Here is a 27,141-nt window from a genome sequence, read left to right as displayed (position 1 = left end):
AAAAAAAAAGAGATGGTAATTGATTTTAGCAAGAATAAGATAACAGCTCCCCCCTCCAAGATTAATGGACAATCAATCGAACAGGTCTCTACCTATAAATATATTGGTGTTGAAATTGATAACTGCTTAAAGTTGAATGAATGTGCATGCAGTAAATACAAGAAACTACAACAAAGGCTGTTCTTTCTGCGGAAACTGAAACATTTTAAAGTAGATCGTCATATTCTGCAGATGTTCTATAAAGCCATCCTGCAGAGTGTTCTTTCCTTTGGCCTGATCTGCACCTTTGACAACATGCGTGCCCAAGATCATGCCAAACTGCAGTGCATGATCAAAACAGCAAGCAGGATCATTGGGGTCGATCAGGTGTCACACAGCACAGCTGTATGACGACCTTATTCTTAAAAAGGCTGATCAGATCCTCAATGATCCTACCCACCCTCTCCACCTGAAGTTCTGTGTGAGCAGCAGGTCAAATGGTAGAATCCTTCAGCGGAAAATCAGAACAACAAGATATAGCAAATCATTTGTGCCTACAGCAATTAGAACACTAAATAGGAGATAAGTAGGCTGTTACAGTACCTGGGTTTTCTTTTTATCCTAATTGTATTTTATAATGTACTTGTTTTTTTTGATAAGTGACTACAGTGCACAGGTTAGTGCACTTTTATTTTTAATTTAATCCCTATACAATGCATTCCTATACTGTTGACACTGCCTGATATGTGTCCGTGCGTATATACATGTACAGTATGTATCGTAATCGAGACGTGTATGAACCACATGAATTCCCCCCCGCGGGATAATAAAGTTGACCTTGACCTTGACACACACACAGCAAATACCAGTCATCAGTGTTTCCCAAACTTTCTTTCTGGGGACCTACTTTTGACAAACCATCGTGACCCAATTCACAATAGGCCTTCATGAGATCATGAGAAGAGTGAATTTGTGCATAAATGAATGTGACAATTGTTTACTGCCATTTCTGCAACACCTTCTTGAATAGGTAAACCAGATGGGAGCTAGGGCTCTGTCTGTCTGTTTGTTTCTCCGTTTCTCTGTCCCACTGTGATGTCATAAATCCCACTGTGACATCATCAGTGATGTCATAAATCCCACTGTGACATCATCAGTGATGTCATAGAGCGAGCCTAGGAATCGAGCGCGCGAGATCCCTAGTATATAAAAATTACATTATATTTATGACAAAAATGGGTTAAATCACACTGTCAAAACCTGAAACATTTGCACATAGATGGTTGTTTCTTGCATTATGGATTTATGTGATCATCTTTGCCCCGGAGGTTTTTGCTCGTGCTTGGGTTTCTGCCCTTGTGTGTGTACACCTAACTGTGCCAATGGTATGGTGTCTGTTCATCTTCCCAGTTCCCAAAAATAAACCGTTCCACAAGCAATAACTTGGAGCCAGCCAAACCCTGCACTACACCCCCCCCCCCTCTCCACAAGCAATAACTTGGAGGCAGCCAAACACTCTATACCTCCCTCCCCCTTTCCTCTCTCTCAGTTAATATCCCTAATGTTACCTTCACTGCTGGGCTCTGCCTCCACCCTGACCCTCTCTGCTCCCCTTTTGACAGCTCTCCTCCACCTGGCCTCCATGTACGTGTGCTGGGGGGATTGATAGAGTTGTGCCCCACTGTCGGATTTGGAGTAGAGGCGGCTTGAAATACCTCACCTCCCTGCTTCCACTAGCCAATTATCCTCTTCCCTACTGGGCTGAAAGGACCTGGTCTATAGATAAGCTTCCAGTCGGAGAGAGGGAGGGAGAGAGAGAGAGAGAGAGAGTCCCATTGTCATGAATTGTTTCCTCCTAATATCCATTCCTCGTGTCCTCTGTCCTCACCTCTGCTCTCCTTTTCATCCCCACTACTTGCCTTTCCTCTTCTTTCTTCCTCTCAGTCACATAGTCAATAATCCTCTGCCTCTGTCCTCTGTTACACAGAGACAATGGCCTAATTCTACAGCGCTGGACTGTAAAGTCCTCTGCCCCTGCTACACAGACAATGGTCTGAATCTACAAAACTGGACTGTAAACTAAAGCTTTGATTTTTTTTTCTGTACTTGTATTTACCTGGGGGAAAGTTAACTGAACACATAATGTGCTTTTGCTGCAACCCAGCAGCAGTTGTTAAAGTATTATTGAACATGTGAACCCTCCCCAAACAACTGTGTTATTAATGAATGTAGGTGTTTGACAGGACATCTGGGAGCTGTGTGGTCTCTGGGAGACACGTGTTGGTGACAACAAGCTGCCAAGGTGCAAGGGGGGGGGGGGGGGAGCTGAGCATGGGAGTTCGGATTGAATGATCAGAATAACTACAGTCAACTACAGTTTAAACTACAGTCAATGTATCTTTGTAGTTGCTTCTTTTGTAAATGTGGCTGAAATAATGGTCGGACAACCTCAGCCAATACAAAGGTGCCACTGCCTCAAAACCTGTTGAATAATACCAATGTTAAATCCTATATGCAATCTATTGTTTAATGTACAGTATGTTCACACATGATAAATCTGATGAGTAAAATCTAGATAATTTGTCTCTTCATTTTACATCGTCTTTTCAGAGGAGGAATATCCTCTTTCTTTCATTAGAAAAATATTCAACAGAATAGAACAAAATGTTGATCTGAGATAGATCAACATTTTGTATGTCAGATGGGTTTTTCAGCTCTTGATCTAATACTGAGCGAGCAGCTGTGGCATCTCTCTCTCTCTGTCACAGCTACTGTAAGTGACATCTTGACAATCTTGTCATGATGGCAAGCAATGTGTCACAGCGACAATTTTATCCCTTTGTTTCTGGCATGGTGAAATGTACCGAGGCAATGCACAGGAACATGGTGAATGCCACCATCATATAACATCTGAGGAGAAAATACCAAAGATTATCTATTTGCTTTTCAGGAGTGGAGTGTTTTGCTGTCGGGCCTTGAGATTTGACAATATCTTAACGACTGTCCTTGGGTTTGACCTGGAATGGTTATTAACAACTTTATGTCTTATCGTTTCTTCCCACTCTCCCTATATTCCTCTCCTCTTTCCATCCCTCGCTCCACTCCCCCCTCACATGTCACTGTACTCCATCCATCCGTCCGTCCAGAGGCAGAGGACGGTGTACAGACTGACGCTAGTGAAGGCCTGGAACGTGGAGGAGCTGCAGTCGTACTCAGAGCTCATTACCATGGGCCAGCCTGACTTCATCGAGGTCAAGGTAGGGTTCATCAGCATGCACCCCCACCCCCACATTTGGGATGGGATGATATAGCTAAATTAATATATTGCAATACAAAAATGTGACAGTTCATATCTTGGGGCAGAAAAAATAAAGAGTGATATCGCTCGGTTTTATTCTGCTTTAGTAATCAGCTTGACCATCACAATTTCACAAGCTATCTGTTGTGTATGCGTCACACCAGTTGTAGCTGTGCCTTTTAGACAGCTGGGCAGCTTTACGACAGCTGCCGGAAAGTGTCGTAGTGTCGTGGTTGATGTAAGATGGAGCCTGTAACAGCGTGTTAAATAAAATGTTAACTGGTACGTCATGGTCCGCAGTTTATTGAACATAACATTGGCAGCGAGGATAATGGACTCTCGGCTCCCACCTCTCTCCCCGTTCCTCGCCCTGCCTGGCGAGCCGCCGATTCCGTCGGTTCGCTGGCATGAATCCTTTGAAACGTTCATAGTAGCCATCGGGCTAGCTAAATCTAACGATGAAAGGAGGCGAGCCCTGTTGCTACACAGTTTGGGCAACGAGGGACAGCGGACTTTTCGGACACTGTGTCACACGGCTGTCTGGACATTTTGCTGCTCCACAGAACGTAATGCTCCAGCGGATTGTTTTCCGTCAACGTCGGCAGCACGCGGGTCTGTCCACCATTACGTAGCCGTTCTGAAGGGACTGGCCAGCCTCTGTGAGTTTGGAGCGCTGGGAGATGAACTAATTCGAGATCAGCTAGCTGAGCACACTAATAACCCGAAGCTCAGAGAGAAGTTGCTGCTGATGTCCCCAGACGAGCTGACTTTTGCAAAGACTGTGGAATGTGGATATCGCTTTCCAACTCGAGTGAGTAGTTGGCCTAGCATCACTGCTAGCGCCTAACCTCGCGTCACCAGGCTCTTCTCGGCAAGAAAGAGCCTGGCTCCCGCCCACAATTGATTTTGTCACCCTACTGGTTCCGGCCTAGAGCCCGCCCTAGACCGGATGGCAGCGTTTCTAGCTCGTCAACTTTCACGTTAACTTGACAATTTGACCCAAGTATCAGAACGGCAAACAACAAAACAAAAGATGGACGTACCGAAGTTCTTTTAGAAACCTTGCGGATTCACAATCTCACATCTTTTAAGCCAATACAGAAGCTTTGCATCAGACAATTAATCGAGGGAAGAGACATCAAGCTAACAGCAACACAGATGTTTTTTGGCGCACTGCCTTCCGGTGTTCATTCTGGTTCCGTGGTTTACGCCCCATGACAAAAAGCGGGGTGGAAGGTGCCCAGACTACTAGCGCCCTCCAGACCTGTGCTACTGACTCAGACAGTGGCGCCGCCCACAGCATGCTGGGCCTGTGGTAGTTGTGGCTCCTCATCACGCTCCAACCGAGCCCCAAACTGCCCTGCCAGGGGGCAGAGGTGTTGACGCTGTGGCAATGTGGGACCAGTTCGCCCGGGTCTGCCGCTCTGCTCCCGCCGCCGACAGCCCACAGCCACGTTCGCCTGGCCCACCTGCGCCGACGACCATCCATTCAGTGGCTGCCACCCCCCGACCGTTTAAGTGGTGCACGGTGGAGTTGGATGGTGTGTGCCTCCCACTGCTGCTGGATACGGGGGCCTCCAAGTCGCTCCTAAATGTTTCAACGGTCCGGCGGCTCTTTTGCGCGCCAGACACTCCCCACCAACACAGAGGATCTGTACGGCTTCCAAGTGTCTCGCCATGGGGCCAACCTCATGGGCTTTGATTTGTTTTGCGAGCTGGGTTTTTCCCTCATGGGCAATGCTGGGGCCACCATCCTGCACACGATGGAACCGGCGCTGATCCCTACGCTCCACACCCCACGTCTTTGAATGAACTTTTATTTATTACATCGTATCATGGTAGTAGATAAGTATATTGTCCCATCATCCCTACTCATGATTAGTGATTATCACTACTGTATGTACTTTATGATCTGTGTATTCACTCTGGCATTCTCGCTCTTCCTCTCTTTCTCCTCTCTCTATCTCTCTTCCCTTTACTCGTCCACACTGAGCCCTGATGTGATTCACTCGTCCACACTGAGCCCTAATGTGTGTCTGAAATGAAGCCTCCTATTGGCCAAGCTCATCTCATTTGCTCCTCGTTAATGTGTTTGATGAGAGCAAATGAGCCGCAGCATGGGATTTTCAGCAGTTCATTCATTTTAGAGAAAACCATAGCATGTGCTATCTCCTTCCACAGATGTGCGTATCATCTGCCCATTCCTTAACAGAAGTCTATGAAGCAATAACATTATATAACAGCGAAAATGCCTCAGAAATACACTCTCCTCGTATTCCTTCCCAGGCTGAAAGGGAACAAAGCAGGCTGAAATGACGATTTAATGGAGAGAGCTTGTGTTGAATTGGTTCGCTACCCAAACATTTCAAAAGTCGTCATCAGCATCTTCGCTGGCATGTCGTCTTCGCACTCCACCAACTTGTACATTAACACTTTCAGTGCCACGGCCCTTGGGCAAAAGGTTGCTTGCTGTGCCACATAGGCCGCAATGCATTTTAAAACAGTCATATAATTTTTTTAATAATTACTATGTAAACACTGAACACGCACAAATAACGATGAGACTCTCTTCTATCACCTGCAAAAAAAAGTTTATTGATCCCATTTTCCGTTCTTTAGTTATGAGCCGGAGAAGATAGCTTGATTGAACGAAAAACATACCTTTTTTTCTACGAGCTGAGATAATGAGCCTTTTGTGAAATTAAACATTTCAAGCACATCTCTGACTCTGAAGCTAATTTTCTGATGTCTGGGTCTGTCTGGGTGAAGTGTATGCTGCTCTGCTGCTCTCCGTGCTCCCCCCCCCCCCCCCCTCAACTGCACACGCCTCCTGGGTGTGTCTTATGTGTCTGGTGGCTCTCAGTCTCTGCTGAGTTTGCTGCGCACACACAGTGAATGGTGCGCGACATTCAGCTTTTTGGTTCCGCGTGTGTTTGTCACGGGCTGGCATGCTTCCAGTTCGGAATAATAATGCTGATTATGTGAATGTGCTGTTGCAGCGTACATGGAAGTGCTCAGTTGTGACAGCGGATGCTGCTGCTGGGGGCACAGCTGGCGTTGTGCTCGTTTATGGAGGCACGTCGATGCATACGGACGGATGCAATGCGATTTCCTCATTTTCACCAGTGACTATTTCTGTGTGTTTGGCTCCTTTTTCTCTGATCAGGAGAGTGCTGTCGCCACGCCATGGGTTTGTAAAATAGGTTATCGACCTCCAATAGCTACAATATTGTTAGAGGCGACGTAAGAAGCTTAGATCGACACCCCCCCGTCAAAAAAACAATTTGGAGTTATGACGCCATTTGGCGTCGCTGGCACTGTACGGTAAATTTCTAATGACGCCATATGGCGTCGCTGGCACTGAACGTGTTAAGAGAATGGGTTGAATCACAATCTGATATTCATTAGGGATGTTCATCAATTATCGAAAATCGATAATCGATCGTTAAGGATTGGAATCGATCCTGTGGCATTTGGATCGATTTTTTAATTATTTAATTTTTTTTTTTTTTTTTTTTTTTTTTTTTTTTTTTGGACTAGGTTTGGGTGGAATTCGTTCCTCCTCGCCCCACTCCATTGCACAGCCGACTAACGTGAGGTGGAGCTTCATATAGTCTCTAGTTTTCTGGCTGGGCACGGGCCTTTGTGCCAACAAAACTGTTTTAAACATGGGAAATTCACACCGGCATGCGCCGGGGACAGCAGTGTTGGAGAGGAGACACATTGAAATAAAGAGTTCATTGAGGAGAACACGTTGTCTTTCGTATTTTCTGCCATAGGCATTCATTTTGTAAAAAAAGTATTAATAAAATCGATGATCGATAATTGATCGTTAATATTCACCGATTATCGATTTTGGAAAATTTTCAAAATGAACATCCCTAATATTCATGGACTTATCTTTCCTCGAGTCGCGCCCCTACAGTCTCTAGGTTTTATTATTTTATTTTAAGAAGTAAAAAGCCATGACAAATCTCATGATTCCTTTACCGCAGATTCCAAAGAGCACCTTTTTGAATATTTGAATACATCATTTAAAGCACCACTGTGCCCTTTAACTGTCTATGTGCAAGTGAATTTGTTTGACTTTATGAATGCTTGACTTTATCAGTGAGTGAGTCAACTAGTTTGAGTGCTTGTGAGTTTCTGAGTCTTAGTTTGTGACTGATTGAATTCACAACTCCCTCATCTGCCCAAGCCCGTATTCAGCTTTGTGGCGGAAGAGTCATTCTCTTCTCCAACTAATGGCATTGCTAATTATGCTGCACTCGATTTTGGCGACACATCCAAAATGACCGATGCACTTAGCTGACAGGAGCTACTTTCATTTTGCCATTTCTTCACTTTGAGTTTAAATCTCACTGATCTGTTTTTCTTCCCTCTGCCCATCTCTTTGCTTTGCAACAATGTCTAGAGACTCTGGACTGGATCTGACTGGCTGGCACTCAAACAGATATGTACCGGTACTGACAGATAAAAAGACAGTGATCTGAATGACAGGCTGTTGCTTTGGATAAAAGCATCTGCCAAATGGGAAATTGGCTTGGATTGCCTCTTAAAGGAGAATTTCGTTTTTTTTTTAACCTGGACCCCTCTCCTCACATTAATTATGATCTGACGACTCACCCAGCGATCTCCGCGGTGTTTCTGGCCGTCCTACGCCTTGTTTTGAGATCAATACTCTCCAATCCAGTCGTAAAATAGAGCTCCGTGGGGGCCAAGTGGCAGCCTGTCTTTCCTGCACCTAAATTGCCAGTTTTATTCCCGTTTTCGCCACATATCATCATAATCTCATCCCTCAACAACCACCAGACTGATATTCCCCCCGGGGCTGTTTCCTGGTGTCTCCCAGGGATCAAATTACCTCATTCGTGATCTCGGTCACCAAGTCTCGTCAAGTCCCGCGATACTTTGCTGCCGGCTGGCCAACTGGCCAGCTCTCTGTCCCCCCAAAATACTCGTGATGTTAAGATTACAAGTGAAACTGTGACTGTAAAGCATTACTCAAAATTAATATTAATGGGTTTTATTTTGAAAGCCCTAAAGCAGATGACATACTTTTACATTCTGGCTGACTTGACGCCCGTGCTATGCCTATCTGAAACACAGCCATGCTGCCTGTATAGCCAGATCCACATGACAAAGCGTGCGTACCATTTTTAAAGAGGTGGGGGGTGGGGCGAGTACCCGAACAGCGGAAACATTACTCGAATACTGACGTTGTGAATGAGTACTCGAGTACCCGCGTACTCCCACCCATCCCTAACCCCTAGTAGCTTGATATGTGAAAGTCCTCTCTGCCTGCTTTGTTGTTGTCTATTGATTTCAGTCTCTTACAGCTCCTATCATGCTGCAGCAGTATTGTTCATTTGTTTGTGGAGAATGCAATGTTATGCTGAGTTGGCCTAAATGAGCTGTGGGTATGTTTAGGGAGTCAGCAGTGCATTTCTTCCCATATAGCTGATAAGTGTGTTGGTACATTATTTTGATGTGTTTGTTTTGTTTTTGTTTTGTCATTTACAGCACTTTGGAGCTTTGTCAATAAGGCTGTAAGCTACTTTATTATTGTAATAGTCACATATTCAACCCTGCTAGTTTAGGATGCCTTTGAACATGAATCACTGCACTCTAGGGGAAATGGTCTAACTTTTATTATTTGTTTTGATTTTGTATTCTGCGTCCTCGCAGTATAAAAACTATACTTGAAATCGCTATCCAGTGCAGTTTATTCTCAGTTCGCTTAAACTCTGTAAAAATTAGGCCAACACAATTAATTGTCTCCAGATTGCAGAGATTAGAGAGAGCCCCACCTTTGAAGTCAAGCAGAAAACTCTGTTGTATTCTATTTCCATTCTGCTCCAGGGGGGCCAAACTAATTGGGTTCTGAACAAGTACTCTACCTGTTTGTCCAGCCTCCCCCTGTCCCATCGCATGCTTCCCTAATGCTCAGCTATCCCTTAGAAAGGTAGAGGAACAGGTGAGATATCTGCTCAGCTATCCCTTAGAAAGGCAGAGGAACAGCTGAGATATCTGCTCAGCTATCCCTTAGAAAGGTAGAGGAACAGGTGAGATATTTGCTTTACAAAAAAAGCCACTCGGTTACAACCGGTGTCATGAAACACCTCTGCCAACTCGAAACCCCCAGGTCCCAGTCCTTCACACACACACACACACACACACACACACACACACACACACACACACATATACATTCTTTCAAAAGCAGGAGCATACGTCATTCCTCCACTGCCTGGCAACAGCTTATGTCCTAGCTCTTACATCCACTGGCCGGGTGTGGGGGACTATCGCCCCCTTCTCCATCCCATTTTACACCTAGCAGTGGTAAACAGAGGCATGTAAAAGCACCAGTCCTATACTTAATTACAGGATGCGTTCGGGGCCTCGGGCTGCACCGGTCCTATAGCCTGGTATGAACCCATAACGTTATATTAATTAATACACAGGACAAGATGTTACTATCCCTTGTGCCAAAATCCGAGGAAAAACACATTTAGAAGCCCAATCCAGAATAAAACAGGCTAACAGGCTAACAAACTAATAAACAAGACACAAATCACCAGTTACTGTACCTACCCTAGCCAACAGCAGTATGAAGCATGTCATTGGGGTTTTCAAGTGGGCACCTTCCTTCACCGATGTTTCGTTAAGTTAGGCCCACGACACCTCAAGAAGGCTGAACGGTGTAATCCAGCGTCCTGGAAACACCCCCCTCCATGCTACCACCGCACAACTGCATATTACCTCACTATCTAAGCCTAGCTATCCAGGTCGGTTCGGTATGACATTCCTAACTACACCACCACTATATTATAACTGATAACGTGAGCTCACATTCTGTTTCGCTGAGGTCATATTATCAGCATGGCTCTTGGCTACCGGTCCTACAGTAACTGCTGCTGTTGCTATGCGACTATTGAAAACCCAACTGAAGTGCATCTGCAGTGTTCCTGTGCTAAAAAAAAATCATTCATTTATTTTCTTTTATGTGCGTGTTCCTATTCAGGGACATGGGGGGGCTGGAGCTTATAGGGAGCAAACTTTGGAAAGATACATGATTGGTGGTTGTGTGTGTGTGTGTGTGTGTGTGTGTGTGTGTGGGGGGGTTCTGGGGGTCCTCCCCCAGGAGAGAGAGAAAAAAGTAATTTAAAAATAATTGCCTGCATTTCTACACAGCCTAACATCTTGGATTAAGTCATGAAACAGCAAAACTGCACAGGGGTTCCCGAACTTTTTCATCTTGGAACCCAAAAGAGAAATTTTGAGTTAGAAATACTGTAGGAGGTGGTGTGGTGTGACAAGAGTGTGAAGTGGGTAATTTGAGTGAGTCTCACTCTCAATCAGTGAGAGTTGGCAATAGTTTGTAACGCAACTATTTAGCTATTGGCAAAACAAGGCTAAGGTTAAATAATGAATTGTTTTAGAATGTTTTCTAGAACAATTTGTAAGCTTAGCTAGTAAATGGTAGCTAGTTAGCTTTAGGCTATCTACAAATAGCTAATCAAAATAGTTTGATATCTTAGATGTCAACTTTGTTACTCATTTAATTCTGCTTGTCTGTGAGCTGTAGTTCATCCACTTGATGCTAGGGGGCCGCATATAGGTGCCAGGTTCACGGAGTTGTCCATCTTTACATCATGCCATAGGATGGATAGATACACACGCATGCACGCACGCACGCACGCACGCACACACACACACACACACACACACACACACACACACACACACACACACACACACACACACACACACACACACACACTTTATCTCCAGTTCCCCATCGGAGTATTTTTTCCAGACAGCAAAGAAACATGACTGCAAGCATGAATTGTTGATTTGATTTCTCTGTCTTGTATTATTTATTCTCCTGTCTGCATTACTTTCACGAGACCAAACTACACAAGGATGAGTGCCATTTATTCAGGACATCAGACATCAGACTCACAGCAAGCATAAAGAGGAATCCAACCAAGTTAAGGGCTCATTATACTCAAGCAAGCTCCATGGGGGTGGAGCTCCGCAAGTCTCTGCGAGTCACCGTGCGGACCTCGCAGCCCGTGAAAAGTCGCAATGAAACGCTATTATGTGCAGTACTGAGTGCGCTTTCACTCTCAAACGACCGTACATCAGCACATGAATGAATCACCAAACTTGTTTTTACTGAAAGCCGTTTTAGTTCTCAGCCCTGATAGCCTACTCTGTGCTGCTGTTAATCTCTCTCAAATCATGCTCTCAACACAACACATTTACTTGGTGAAATGACTAAAAATGAACAGTTGCAAATCAAAGTTTATAGCCTACCACATGGGTCAAGAAATGTGGGGAAAACACAGCTCAGTGTTCAGGGCTCAGTGGCTTGAAAGCGGCCATGTTTGAAGAGAAGCCGTCCGGAGGTCACACTGTGAGAAAAAAAATCAGGCACAAGGTGAGCGCCCAACGGAGGTAGCGAATAACCACGGCCAACAAATTTACGTCATTTGACGTGCCCGGCCCTCGCTCCACCCCCACGCCCTTCACGGCAGGGTGAGCATAAAGCAGCCTTTAGCCCTCAAAAGCTACACTCTCTTTTCACTCTGTGTAAACTAACTTTTGGTTATCTCAATTAATTTCTCCCTCATTCTGTTAGTTGACACTTTTGTTATCCCATTCTGTGTGTGTGCGTGCGCGGGTGCCCATCTGTCCCTAACTGTCTATATTGTTGTGTCTGTCAGAGCTGCAACTACCAATTTTTTTTAATCGATCAATCCAGAATCAGAATCAGAAAGACTTTAATGATTCCCGGGGGGAAATTGGGACAGGTTACAGTAGCTCGAACACAGAACACAACATAGCATAAAATAAACAGTAGTAAAATGCGATAGTAAGCAAAAATAAGCAAAATAGTACGTATAAAGTAAGCAAAATAAGTAGAGTAAGTATACATTACGTGACAATTGCAGTTATTGCACACTGGACTTATATTAAGTCGGCTTGCCCTTTACATTACACGTAGCTCAGCCAGGCACAGTTAACCTATCGGCTGGCTCAGTCTCAGGGAGACTGAAGCTTAATTTATACTTATTTGAAAGTGTCGCTCAGCACATGGTCGCAGACGAAAAATAAAGTGTCGCTCATGTTGCTGCATTTATGCTTCTCTCCGCGGCGCAACGGTCACGTGATGCTAGAGACAGAGGGAGGCAGAGAACTAGTGCAGTGCAGACAGGCAAGAGAGGGAATGCTGTCAGTGAACCCAAGAGGCAAGATGTAACTGCAGCCGCATATAACGACACACAACCACACAATCACCTCCTCTCTCTCTGGGAAGTTGGTCACGGTGTTCTTTGTGATTTTCACGAAGTCATACATCAAGGACATGCTGATAAAAATACCGGGAGGCGGGGACACGCTCATTAATTTCATTTCAGTGAAAACTAAAACAAGGAAGTCGCGCGTGCCCGTCTATATAGCCAATCAGACTTGCGCGACATTATGTGACGTAGTCAGCAACACTAGACATTTCACCAGGTAGCAGACGCTGCTCGCAGACACTTGAAAGTGTCGACTCAAGTCCTCATTTCTGTCGGCGACCGTTTCAAAAGTGTCGGCAGACGAAGCATAAATTGGGCTTGAGCGTCTCCGAGGTGCTCTTTTAAGAGAGGCATTAAAGAGTCCAATGGCCACAGGCAGGAATGATTTCCTGTGCCTCTCCGTATTGCATCTAGGTGGGATCAGCCTCTCACTGAACGTGCTCCTGTGTTTGACTAGCATGCCGTGGAGTGGGTGCGAGTCATTGCTCATGATGGAGCGTAGTCTGGACAACGTTCAATCCATTGATTCTTTTTAGAATTAGATCAGTCATATAGTCTATGAAATGTCAAAAATAATGACACATACCCATCACCAGTTTCCAGAGCCCAAAGTGATCCTTAAAATTGCTTAATTAGTCTGACCAGCTGCCAAACGCCCCCCCCATGAAGTATGAGTTTTATAATATGAAACAGAGAAAAAGAAGCATATACAGCAAATGTTTGGTAATTATACTAGTAAATGACTAAAGCAATTCATTATCAAAATTAAGCAGCCAAGCCCAACTCTCATCTCTCCCTCTCTCCTCCCTCCCTCTCTCTCTGTCTGTCTCTCTCTCTGTCTCTCTCTCTGTCCACTGTGCTCACACTCTCTGCTGCTCTGAAGTTTGCTATGTGTTGTAAATGTCAGAGCAGTTGTTTGCCATCTGCACTGAAATGACTTGGACCAGCTGTGTGTCTTTCTCTCTTCTCGCTCTTATATGCATACATTAAACTAATGTTGTCTACTTATCAGTGTAACACAGCTACTTAAGTAATTAAAAACTTGCAAAGCAAGCCTTGTGTTTATGAGAAAAAACACACTTCCGTCTCTAAGCTTTCCCCTGAGGCTGGGCTGGCTCGGCTCCTCTGTTAAAGATCTCTCGTAGGTGGAATGTGTATTGATCCATCAACGCATGGCATTTCATTATATCACAGAGAGCACAACAGTAACGAGAGAGCAGGGAGTGCTGGGAATTGGACAGGCAATCTGAGATACCCATCAGATGTGGCTGTGTGCCAGAACACACAGACTTTACTGATCAGATGGTAAATCACTCGGCTGACATTCCTCACTTGGTGCATGTGTGGCTTTCTTTAACAACAAAGAGGAAGAACGCAAGGAACAAATAAACCAAGCGGCAACCTCCGTCATGGAAAAATGAAGCCAACGTGGAAGTGGCAAATACTGCAGTTCCTTGAATGCCCACTTGAGGCTGGCTGGTTTGATCTTGAAGAAGGGCCGAAGGCCGAAATGTCATCGATGAAAAAAGAAATGCATATGGAGCCAGAGTGTGCGACACCTCTTTCAACTCAAGTCTACTTCCAGTGATCAGCACCTCACTATAACCCTTGGTCTGCGTTACTTTAGCTTTATATGGCTCCAAAAGATAGTCATTCCACGCAGAGCCCCTGCTAATATGCCCAACTTTACAGCAGAAATAAACATATTTACAGCTGGTACAAAAAACAGTTTTGGTCTCTAATAGCTAATTTTACCATTCATAAAAACTGTATAGGGGGGATTTTTTATATAACTCTCCTGTTTATACAATCTATGGCTTCAAAAAGAAGTCCAATTGGGTAAAATAAGAAGAATATGTAAATGAGAAAATGACCCTACTTCTTACTTGATTTATTACCTAAACTTTCCAAATGAGTTTATGGTCTCAATCGCTAATTTCAAGTCTTCTTCAAAACGGCATGATGTTCATTATGTAAATTATGGTCCCATTTAGAGTAATTTTATTCTTGCTTTCTTAACATTTAATTGTGGGGGGGAAATAAAATCTTTCTATCTACCTACCAAAGATCAAACAGCAAAAATAACTTGAAAGCAAATAGTCTGCAGCAGAAAAGCACCCAGGTGAAACATAAGTGTCAATAGCCACTTTCAGACATGAACTCCGGGTCAGGTCAGGGTTGCTTGCCCTGAGCCTGACCCGGGGGATACGTGAAGTGTACCCTTTCAGACATGAGGCATGTTGCTTTCATACATGTGGAGGACCTCTGTGTGTAAAGTAGAGAGGGGGCGGGGGTGGGGGGAATTTGGGCATGACCACACAATGGGGAGTTGTGAAAACTGACCACACAGCTGTACTTCACTGTCTGAGCATAGCCTTAAGTGAATCGCATTGACATTCAACAAACTATCATGACATGCAGAGTCCGAGAACAAGTTGCTAAAAATACATAATGGGCGAAACCTGCCTAACGTTCACGGCATATAATCGTTTGCGCATAACGTTAGTAATTAATTAAACAACCCTACAACTCGCGCCCAGATGCATCGATTTCCTCGGGTCTCAAGCGCTACAAAGAAAACAGGTCTTTGCTATGTTCAGTCCTAAAATGCACACAAATCTGTGTGTGTATCTTTTGGATCACACACACACAAAAAATTACACGTGCATTTACTTTATTTAATTGCCATTATTGCGAACGTTATACCCGGAAGTTTCCGTTTTATACTGCCTGACTTGACGCTACTTGGAATTTGCGGTTCTGCACATGAATCTTCACAAACGCTGTGTAAACGTTAAATCAAAGGCATGGATGCAACCAGATCCAGATACCCTACCTAGCGATGTCCAATACTGGGAAGCAGGACGACCCTCGCATCTAAAAATGCTCTATTTTAAATGTGTGTGCTGTGCGAAGCTATGCAGAAATGAAATAAGATCAAAGCCATGAGCGTTTCAATCCAGCAACATGTAACCTGTTGGTTGACACACACACGGAGCAGGTTCGAGCTTCATTTGGAAAAACTTAAACTGCATGATGGGTTTTTTTCACTCGCTCATTCACATAGACTATTTATATAATAATAATCTGTCACTCTGGTTTTCTGTCTCTCTCCCCCGCCTCATGCACTCACTGGGCTGGCTACTTCACGGAGCTCTGGAGGGGAGAGGGACCAATGTGACTACCGTAGGTACGAGCCTAGTGTCTCCTCCGGATAGTAGGAGGGTCGCGGGAGCGCGCATAGCTCACCAAAATGTGTTCATACATACACCGCCATCCGGATGCCCTCTAGTTAACTCCCGAGTTCCAAGGCATGTCTGAAAGCGGCTACTGTAATATCAGCTGATCCCAGGGCCGAAAAGTAAAAGGGGAGAGAGAGAAAAATGCAGCTGGTAAAAATCCCCAATATATCAAGGCATCCTTTTGACAAGCAGGCTATCTGGAAAATAGTCAGTCACTACAATTTTTATAGTTTTGCACGCAGCCAATCACCGCAAGCGTTCTTCAATTTAATGCGACGTGTGATTGGCCAACTACCGCAGCAGCTACAACCCATACAGTCCGTGGTGGTGAAGTCGGGCACAGTGTATGTGATGGAGTTGGCAGTTCAGCGTGCCAAGAGGCCATCAAAACTATTACTACTACTATTGAATGAAGTACTCTATTGGTATCGGTATCACTTTAAGGCTACTGGTACTGGTATCATACATTTTTAAACAATACCCAGCAACACAAGTCACCCCTACAAACTTGATCAGAGTGAAATCAATAATGTCTTGTTTATCAAATTACACCAAGTGATTCACTTGCTCAATTATCCCATCCTGACACAAATTTTGCTGGCAATGCGTTCAAACTGGACTTATTTCAGTTATTACTTAATTTGATATTAGTTTACCTCAGACACACGGCTAGCCTCTCCTCTGGGTTGTTTGGGGGGAAAATCTGTCTAGGCGGGCAGGAGGAGAGAGCCCGAGGATCGGGGCTCCGGCTGCCCTTGGTTGGAGAGGTGCCGCTGCCCTGTCCCCGGGCAGCGGTGCACCACAACTGGCTTGGCAAGGCGGAGGTGAGTATCGGTTCCCGGAACGCTCGCTGTGATACGGTTAGGTTATGTGGTTTTTTGTTTCGTACTCGGTGTGTAAAGCACTTTAGTCACAGCTAGGAGAGAGTTTTCATTTCAGAAGAGGATGAAGGCAGCAAGACAAAGTTTGGGAAATCCTACACACAAGATGGTAAGCTAAATTGGTAGCTACCGTTAGCATATGATGATTCTCTCTGACTATATCAGCAGTGTTTTCACGTCACCTTTTTGTATCGCCTCAGCTCGCTTGGAACCTAGACTAAAAAAGTATATCACCGCCCTCAGCACAGTATTTGCCCAATGGGAAAGCCTAAGAGGTAAGGCGAACTGAGCCGCTACTATGCGGTCGAAATGCAGCTAAAGAGTTCTGACCTTCAAACCGGTGAAAATCTAAGTAAAACCACCTCTCCCCAAACACTCAATTATTTAACCCATCTCCCTGGCACAGGTGACGGGTCACTATCGGGGTGAGCTTTCATCTCTCTCTCTCCCTTCCGCCCCCTCTCTCTCTCTAATCTCTTCTGCCTCTCTTATCTGTGTTGCGGCTGTATCACTGTTGAGCCCCTCAGGCTGCGAGCTTTAGGTGAGCTATCGACTTAAACATCATGAGCTGTGTAATTTGTGTGTTCCGGGATGGAGCGGTGACAGTATGATGGAGCGGGCGGAGGCGGCTCTCACATTAGCCCCCATCGTCACTGGCTGATGGGCGGGTAAGCATCAGGTATGTGGATCGGATGGAGGCTTTGGTTGTGCTTTCCACAGTGCCCTTGTTGTTTTCCCATCTTAAGGGTGGGGTCAGTATTGGCATCAGTACTGGTTTTTAATATGTTCAATCAGTTTTGGTTTCCAGCTGTGTAGACACATGTGCTTGTATGAGTTTTGTGCATGTCTTTGCACTTAAAAAAATGTTTTGCACAAAGTGCCTCGCTGAAAGGAAAGGACACGATTAATTGAAACGATTAATCGATTAACAGAAAATGTATCATTATAATTTTGATAATCGATTCATTGTTTTAGGTATTGTTGTAAAAATGCTCAACATTTGTTAGTTACAGCATCAAGTGCTAAGATTTGCTTGCTTTTCTCTGTTTCATATAATTATTAAATTAATATTTTGGAAATTATTTTTTGGGCTGATTGTCTAAGTAGCAATTTTAAGAATCACTTTGGGCTCTGATGATAACATGTGATGGGCATTTGTCACTTTTTTTGTTAAATTCGAGATAATTACCGTAATGATAATAATTAATAAATTAATTGAAAAGATAATGGATAAATAATCATTAGTCGCAGCTCTAGACACAAACACAGATAGAACACGTGACAGAGTGTGACTGTGTAAGCGACACGTGATGTATCAGTAACAATAATAATAATTGATTGCATTTATATAGCATTTTTCAAGGCACCCAAAGCACTTTACATATGGGGGCAAGGCTCAACCCATCCACCACTGATGTGTAGCACCCATCTGGATGATGCACGGCAGCCAGTTTGTGCCACAGAACGCTCACAACATATCAGCTATCACGGTGGAGAGTTGAGTACTAAAAGTGCCAATTACATGTAGATACAGTATGGAGACACTGCATGAAATAGGCCACGCCCATCACGGGGGAAAGCTCTCCGTTCACTTCCACACACCAGCGTCATTTTCCTTGAATTAAACATTTCAATTCAAAGCTGTTGTGTGGTGGTTTAGGGTTAGGGTTAGTCAAAAGGGCCTTTCTGTGTGGAGTTTGCATGTTCTCCCCGTGCCCCCTGGGGGTTTCCTTCATATAGGAACCCCTCACCAAAACATGCAATATCCTGGTTGCTGAAGTGGTGCCTCCTCTGGTCATTAGGGGCGCCTGTTCGGAGGGAGGGGAACTCGTTGGAATAGCGTGATCCTCCCACATGCTATGTCCTACCGGTGAAGCTTCCCCTGTCAGGTGAAAAGAAGCGGCTGGCTACTGCCCATGTCTCGAAGTATGGAGCCACTTTCGGCTCTCCCCAGATCGGCAGAGGGTGGAGCAGCAACCAGGTTAAATAAATTAAAAATTTGCACTAATGGGGGATACAAATGGGATAAAAAAAATCGGGGGAGGGGGGAAGGGGGGAGCTGTTGTGTGGTGGGCTGCGCAGACAACAAATGTAAAAAATCGCCAATTTAAGTTTTTTTGTACTCCTGAGGAACACAAGGAAGCCATTGAGAATTGGCGAGAAGAAAAATGTGGATCTAGCTGTCAGTGAAGTAAGTTGGAGTGTTCATGTTCCGCATATACGATCTTTGTGTGCAACACACAACCATGCACGTGACATAGGAGAACGCCAGGATTGGGGGGGGTTCTGTTTCCCCCCGTTTTGGGTGTGGTTTCTGAATCATGACACGCTCCGCAGTGTCTCTATGGAGGGATGATTAGGTGGCCACTATGGGTGGAAATGTATCCAGGGCAGCGGGCCGGGGTTACACCCCTACTCTTGCGATAAGTGCCCATGGGATCTTCATTGACCACAGAAAGTCAGGACCTCAGTTTAATGTCTCATATGAAGTACAGTGCTCACTCGCTGGACACACTCCCTGTCTCTGCCCTGGGGCATTGGGGATATATTATTCATGACACCGAGACCTTCATTACTGACACGTTAATTATTAGGCCATCAAGCAGCGGTAATATGGTCCAACGCGCTCTGCCTGCCTGCACAATTTACCATCCACTGTCCCATTGTTGTCCACCATGGGATTGATCATCTCAGCACGGCATCAATACCGCTAACCATGCCACCGGTCCTCACTCGCCCCGGGAGGAGATAGACTCCTGAGAGTGATTGAGTGTGTGTGTGTGTGTGTGTGTGTGTGTGTGTGTGTGTGTGTGTGTGTGTGTGTGTGTGTGTGTGTGTGTGTGTGTGTGTGTGTGTGTGTGTGTGTGTGAGAGAGAGAGAGAGTGCAAATGTACAGAGATAAATTTGGTCAAACACACGAGTCCTATGCTGTACGCAGCGAAGGGGGCCTTGAGGATCAGCATCGATGATTTCCATTAGTTGTAAAGACGTATAATATTTGTGAACAGGTGAAGGGCTCTCACTCACTCTTCCCCCTCAATGATACAGTGCATTCATTGTCTCACTATATCTCATCTATCCTCTCCATCTCCCCCTTGCTCTCTGTTCCTGGTGATTTATACAGAGTCCTGGTAGTCCATCTTTATTCAGCGGCCCTCCAGGCAAGCCTGTTAACACCAAGGCCCCTCATCAATTCTGCCCCGCATCCCTGCCCTTGCCCTGCCCCCCCTGCCGCACCCTCACTCCCCCAACTCCACCCCTGACGACACAGTTCAACCTCTGTTTGTGTTGCGCTATCTCTGCCGGGGCGAATTCACCAGCAGCCATACTACAGGGCTGTCGAATTACTGGGAGAAAAGCGGGCATAGTTCACAAATGCTGCTGAATAGCCAGGCTCAAACCGATGTGATTACAGCACTCTGGAAGCCAACAGGCTCAGAAGATGAAGAGCTTGAGGTCACTGATGGTGGAGAGAGATGGAGGGTGGAAGTATTTATTTCGTAGCACACCATGAAGAAAGGCAATCAAACTGCCCAAAAGAAGGAGTCAATGTTGACTTTTCTTCTTTCTTGGGTATAAATCCCCCTTATTGTCCTTGGGAAATTGGCCTCAGCCAGCTGTGATTGGTGAAGGCTTGATGTGTCTGGCTCTTATTGAAGTCTTGGTATTCTATTTCACCCTCAGTGGGCCTGCCACTGTATTAAATGGTCAAAAGTATTCAAACATTTCCCAATCTAATATAACCCCAATCAAGGGTAATTAAATTGATAGTTTGAAAATCCTCCTACTCAATTGACTCAACCTCTCTCTGTGTAATAACAGAGATATAAGATTACCAAAATAATAGAATACGTCGAATGGAATAGTTATATAATAGAGTAATTTCAGCAAATCACTGTAGCAAATGAGACCGCCTTTCTCAGCCAAACTCATTTGTCAGTTTTCACTTTTAAATCAGAATGCTGCATTGGCAATGCAGCTGTTTTGCATCCAACAACATCCACCTGAGGCCTGATAAACTATCTTTCAACTGTCTGACTTTTTTTTAAATAAATATGAATAATGCATCTTTATTCATATTTATTTTAAAAAGGTCATACAGTTCAAAGATTTTGTTGAAACTTAATTTTGGGCGCCCGGGTAGTGCAGCAGTAGATTCCCACAATTGGCTGTGTCTGCAGGTGGGAAGCCGGATTAGGGGTATGTGGTAAATGGTAAATGGTAAATGGACTGCATTTTTATAGCGCTTTTATCCAAAGCGCTTTACAATGTGCCTACATTCACCCATTCACACACCGAAGGCGGCAAACTGCCATGCAGGGTGCTGGCACAGCCATCGGGAGCAATTTGGGGTTCAGTGTCTTGCCCAAGGACACTTCGACATGCGGACTGGGGATCGAACGACCAACCTTCTGATTGGTGGACGAGCCGCTCTACCTCCTGAGCCACAGCCGCCCCACAGCCGGTATGTGTCCTGGTCGCTGCACTAGCGCCTCCTCTGGTCGGTCTGTTCGCGGCGGAGGGGAACTGGTGGGAATAGCGTGATCCTCCCACGTGCTACATCCTGCCGGTGAAGCTCCCCGCAGTCAGGTGAGAAGAAGGTCCTGGCGACTGCACTTGTATCAGGGGAAGCAGGTGCTAGTCTACTCTACGGCTCTCCCCACATCGGCAGGGGTGGAGCAGCGACCAGGACAGGAAAAGGGGAATTGACGAGAGAGAAAAGTAGAGAAAAATCTGGGGGGGAACATACATTTCTTCCATCTGTCTTTAAGACTATGTCACTTGCTTGAATGTGAGATGTGAGGCATAAGTTAGTGCAATGTGCTTGACTGAATTTTAACACTCATAGTCGTCATTTTGCTCTCCCACATGGCCGCACACACACACACACACACACATTCTCAACCCCCCCTCTCTCTCTCACACCCCCCCCCCCCCCTTCTCTCTCACACACACACACACACACACACACACACATACACACTTGTGATTCCTCCATGAGTTACCTGGGTGAGGATCAGACAATGTTCCTGGCCAAAAGATCAGAGAATCCTGGTAGCACAGCTGCTGCCTTGGCCCCGCTACACACACAGGCTGTGTGCATGTGCGTGCATGTGCGTGCGTGTGTGTGCGCATGCGTGCTTGTGTGTGTGTGTGTGTGTGTGCGTGGAGACAACGGTAGTAGCTCTACATAGAAATGTAATGACCCAAAGAATTTTCTGAAGGATATTAACGGTTATTTTTCAACCTGGGCCTCATTTTCCATATTTGTCATTTTCTCTCTCTCTCTCTCTCTCTCTCTCTCTCTCTCTCTCTCTCTCTCTCTCTCTCTCTCTCTCTCTCTCTCTCCCTCTCTCTCCTCTCTCCCCCTCTCACACACACAAAAACAATAGCCTAAATGTCATCGGAGATAATATCATCATAATATATTAAGTAAGCAAATTCAGTAACAATTCAATTTAAATCAATTGAGTTCCAATCAGTTCGACTCTTCTATTCATTTTGTTTCTAATAAACTCTCTTTTATACTAGGTGATAGCATGAAAACCGTGCAAGATGCAGTCACGAAACTTTACAGGTGTGTAGTTGTTGACATAAAAATGAAGGTCGAATTTGAAATTGAAAAAAATTGAAAATGTCCCCCCCCCCCACACACACTTTATGCCCCTGGCTCACATTCATTTTAAGTCGCGGTTGTCATGGCTGGTGTGATCCCATTGCAGACAGTCTCTAGTATTTATATGTGTTATACACAGACACTAGCTGTGTAGTGTTATACACAGACACTAGCTGTGTAGTGTTATACACAGACACTAGCTGTGTAGTGTTATACACAGACACTAGCTGTGTAGTGTTATACACATACACATACACTAGGTGTGTAGTGTTATACACAGACACTAGCTGTGTAGTGTTATACACAGACACTAGCTGTGTAGTGTTATACACAGACACTAGCTGTGTAGTGTTATACACAGACACTAGCTGTGTAGTGTTATACACAGACACTAGCTGTGTAGTGTTATACACAGACACTAGGTGTGTAGTGTTATACACAGACACTAGCTGTGTAGTGTTATACACAGTCAGTTCAGTTAATGTACAGGTAGGTGGTATTTCCTGCTTGGCATTGATGCCTGTCGCACCTCCTCCGGTGCCCACGGGTCAGCTGCAGGGTCATCAGCTAGGAACCACCATTCATCAACGTTTCGCTCCTTTAATCACTAGAACGTCTCCTGGTGGCGGAGCAGTGACAGGGACGTCTCCCTGTCACCCCCTGCAGCTGATAGGTGTTACCCCCTGCGGCTGTTGTCGGGGTTAGTTGTTCTTTCCCCAGCTCCTGTCCTTCCTCCTCAGCCAGAGCCAAAAGCTGCCCTTCTCTGCCTCCTCTGCCAGCTCTTTTATGGCCTTCCTCAGCTTCCCTCCAGTCACTCCTGCGTCCCTCAAGAGGCGTGTGGCTGACTGCCCCACGTAGCCTCGGCAGCCAATCTCCACTGGGTAGATGGTAGCCTTCCAGCCAGCCTCCCGGCATTCAGCAGCCAGCTCTGAGTACTTGGCCTTCTTGCGCTCAAAGGCAGCCTCAATCCCCTCTTCTGATGGGACTGTCAGCTCGATGAGGTGCACCGCTCTTGCCTTGGTGGACCACACCACAATGTCAGGGCGGAGAGATGTAGTTGTGATCTCCGTGGGGAACCGGAGTTGCTTGTGAAGATCAACCCTCATGTCCCACTTGTGGTCAGGGGAGAAGGGCCTTGTTGTCTCTTTTGGCCTGGTGTATCTTCTTCCGCCCCCTTCCATGATAAAGCTGGTGTGGTTCTCTGCTGGTTCTTTGCTGCCCTGTCGACACCCCTCCAGCACCTCTGCCAGTTTCCCCAGGACCTGGTCGTGACGCCATCTGTAGCGCCCCTGAGAGAGTGCGATCTTGCAGCCCGACAAGATATGCTGGAGGCTTGCATTGGGAGCATTGCAGAGTGAGCAGCATTCCTCATTCCCGAACCATTGGTGCAGGTTGCGAGGACAGGGAAGCGTGTCGTAAGTTGCACGAATGAGGAAGCTGATCCTTGCCTGTGGGATCTTCCAGAGGTCAGACCAACTGATCTTCCGGTTGACAACTCCCTCCCAGGTTGTCCAGCCTCCTTGTCGGCACTGCGACACAGCCTTGATCTTGTAGCGCTCTTCCTCTATCCTCGACACCTCTGCCACCACCATCTCCTTCCTCTCCTTACGGTTAGCCTTGGACCAGAACCGTGGTGCTTCTCCCCATCCTAGCCCTGCTCTTCCTGCCTGGACTCTGCCCATGATCTCTCGGTGATGCAGCCTACTGACGGCTTGGTCAACCTCAGCTTGGGCGTTCCACTTTCGGCCAGTGGGAACCTTGGCGTTGGCGTTCCTCACTGACTGGTCAGTGGACTCTCTTAGCTCGAGGACCAGCCTGGACTTCTCCTGCATGTACCCTAGACTGCAATGGAAGCTGCAGTGCATTCCTTCCAAAGAGGCCCGTTTCAGAAAGGCACCGTGGCAGTCCCAGCCACTTTCTGATGAATGAGTTGGCTTTTCCATCCATCTTACTTACGGCGGATGAGGGGATCTCGCTCATTTTCAGGGGCCACATCACCCTCCTGTAGAGTATAAACTGGTAGCAGCAGACCTTGTACTTCCCCGGGAGTTGGCTCTGGTCGATCTTTGCCAGGCCGTCTGTGAGCTGTTTCATGACGGTCCTCCCCATCTGTTTGTCAGACAGCTCTGCTGTGTACTGCCTCCCCAAGCTTTTGATGGGTTGCTCAGACAGGAGGGGGATTTTCTCTTCCCCGACGACAAAGATGGCATTGTCGTTTCTGACTCCCCTTCTGAGTGACAGGCTACGGGATTTGGAGGGTTTGATCTTCATTCTGGCCCATAACATCAGCTCGTCCATCCTTCTCAGCAGTCGAGATGTACATGCCGCTGTCTGAAGGAGGCTGGTGACGTCGTCCATATAACTCCTCAATGGGGGTAGCCTCTGGCCAGATGGTAATTTGATTCCTCCAACCATATGTCTTGCTCCGATGAGGATTATCTCAAAGGCTGCCACAAATAGTACTGGAGAAATGGCACACCCCATTGCTATTCCCACTTCTAGCTGCTGCCACCCGGTGGTGAAGTCCTGGAGGGCAAAGCACATCTGCAGATCGCTGAAGTAGCGCGCTACCAGGTTCTTGATGCAGGGAGGCATGTGGAGGAACTCCAAGGCGTAGTTGATCAGTTGGTGTGGTACCAATCCATAAGCGTTGGCGAGGTCGAGCCAGACGACGTGCAGGTCGGTCTTCTCCCGCTTGGCCTTCTGGATCTGGTCCCAGATCATCATCGAGTGCTCTACGCACCCTGGGAAACATGGGACTCCTGCTTTTTGACAACTGGTGTCAATGTAGCTATTCTCTAGCAGGTAGGTGGTCATCCTTCTGGCCAGCACTGAGAAGAAGATTTTCCCTTCGACGTTCAGCAGGGCGATGTTTCTGAATTGGCCAATGTCTTTGGAGTTTTCTTCCTTCGGGATGAAGACCGCTACAGCCCTTTGCCACTCCGATGGAATGAGCTGCTTTTTCCAGGCAGCTCTCGATAGGTGCCACAGCACCTCTAGCACCTTGGGGCAGTTCTTATAAAGCTTGTAGGGGACTCCGTTGGGGCCTGGAGCTGATGAAGACCTTGCCTTCTTCACAGTTTGCCTGACTTCGCTGAGCTTGGGGGGCATGATGTTGAACTCAGCCGTCGGTGGCGCAGGCCGGGGCACGTACCCTGGTGTTCCTAGTGGGACGTTTCTTAACCGGTCACTGTACTGCCTTTTCACGTGCTGTTCCATTTGCTCCCTGGTGGTTTCCAGCTTCCCGGACTTCTTCTCCTCCAACAGTTGCCTGGCGTGCTTGAAGGGATCCTTGAAAAAGCTGTCTCGTTCTTTCTGCTTCCGTTTGCTACGCTTGCGGATGCGTTCAGCTCTACGGAGCCTGGCTAGCCTTTGCCTGACCTCCTCCCACAGGACTTTCAGACCTTCTCTCTCTGGCTGGGTTGCCTTCCTCCAGCTCTTGCGGAGTTGTCGGCGTCTTTGCACAAGCTGGGTGATCTCCTTTTCCCTCCCCCCCCTTTCCCTTGGGGCAGTTCTCTGCTTGGAGATGACTTCTCCAAACCTGTCTTTGCAGGTCTGGAATATGATGTCCCCAAACAGGTTGAGCTTGGCTTCAACGCCTCCCTGCAACCTTTCCTTCAAGATCTTGATCAGGTCTGTATCCAAATTGTGCCATGCCTCTGCTTCGTTTGACTTTGGCCATTTGAGCTTGTTCCTTCTTGCTGGTTTCTTGGTCTCTGGTCTGTGTGAGATGGTAGGGATTGGGTGTTGGTGCTCACGTGGGGGGTCAGCCTCCACCGAGGGACTTTCTTCCTCTGTGACAACTGTGCTTTCAGCAACGTTTGGTCCATTAGCACTGTGGTTTTCTACCTGGCTTCTGGTCCCTCTTGTCTCACCCGCTGCCGCGGTGCAAGGTTGCTGTTGGCCTCTCTGACCACACTTTGCCTTTCCCTGGTGGATTCGCAGTCCCCTATACGTGGTCACCTTTTCCCATCCGCAAGCACACTTTCGGAGGATCTTCTCCTCATTAACTGGAGTTCTGGTGTTCTCGTTATCCGTTTCCGTTGCCATCGTCGTTACCGTGTTGTCCGTCCTGTTAGGCCCATCTTCCATCCCGCCTCTCGGAGGGCCTGCGGGTTGTTTTTTCCTTGTGCTTTTCGTAGTTATGGGTGGGTGTCCCTCTTGCGAGAGACTAGTGGGTTGGGTAACTAGCCGCCCACTCCCTGCGCGGTCTTTACCTGCTGCCATCCAGTCTTTCCTGGCTGTCCTCCAGTCTTCCCTGGTCTCCAACTGCCCTGTTCACAGTAGTCACTGGGGTTTCCAGAACTTCAGTTAATGTACAGGTAGGTGGTATTTCCTGCTTGGCATTGATGCCTGTCGCACCTCCTCCGGTGCCCACGGGTCAGCTGCAGGGTCATCAGCTAGGAACCACCATTCATCAACGTTTCGCTCCTTTAATCACTAGAACGTCTCCTGGTGGCGGAGCAGTGACAGGGACGTCTCCCTGTCACCCCCTGCAGCTGATAGGTGTTACCCCCTGCGGCTGTTGTCGGGGTTAGTTGTTCTTTCCCCAGCTCCTGTCCTTCCTCCTCAGCCAGAGCCAAAAGCTGCCCTTCTCTGCCTCCTCTGCCAGCTCTTTTATGGCCTTCCTCAGCTTCCCTCCAGTCACTCCTGCGTCCCTCAAGAGGCGTGTGGCTGACTGCCCCACGTAGCCTCGGCAGCCAACCTCCACTGGGTAGATGGTAGCCTTCCAGCCAGCCTCCCGGCATTCAGCAGCCAGCTCTGAGTACTTGGCCTTCTTGCGCTCAAAGGCAGCCTCAATCCCCTCTTCTGATGG

General features: G+C 46.6%; 1 protein-coding gene across 1 annotated transcript in view; it reads left to right on the top strand.

Moving 5' to 3' along the window:
• Positions 1-27,141, top strand: part of tyw1 (tRNA-yW synthesizing protein 1 homolog) — a 101,740-nt gene that overhangs the window by 55,774 nt on the left and 18,825 nt on the right. Inside the window, exon 14 of the mRNA XM_083637346.1 lies at positions 3,126-3,236. Within this exon, the coding sequence (XP_083493472.1) occupies positions 3,126-3,236 (111 nt within the window). The remainder of the gene's footprint in view (positions 1-3,125; positions 3,237-27,141) is intronic.

This window comes from Poromitra crassiceps (assembly GCF_964638095.1).
Source record: "Poromitra crassiceps genome assembly, chromosome: 5".
In the NCBI taxonomy this organism is placed as follows: Eukaryota; Metazoa; Chordata; class Actinopteri; order Beryciformes; family Melamphaidae; genus Poromitra; species Poromitra crassiceps.
This window is presented reverse-complemented; position numbering and strand designations above follow the sequence as displayed.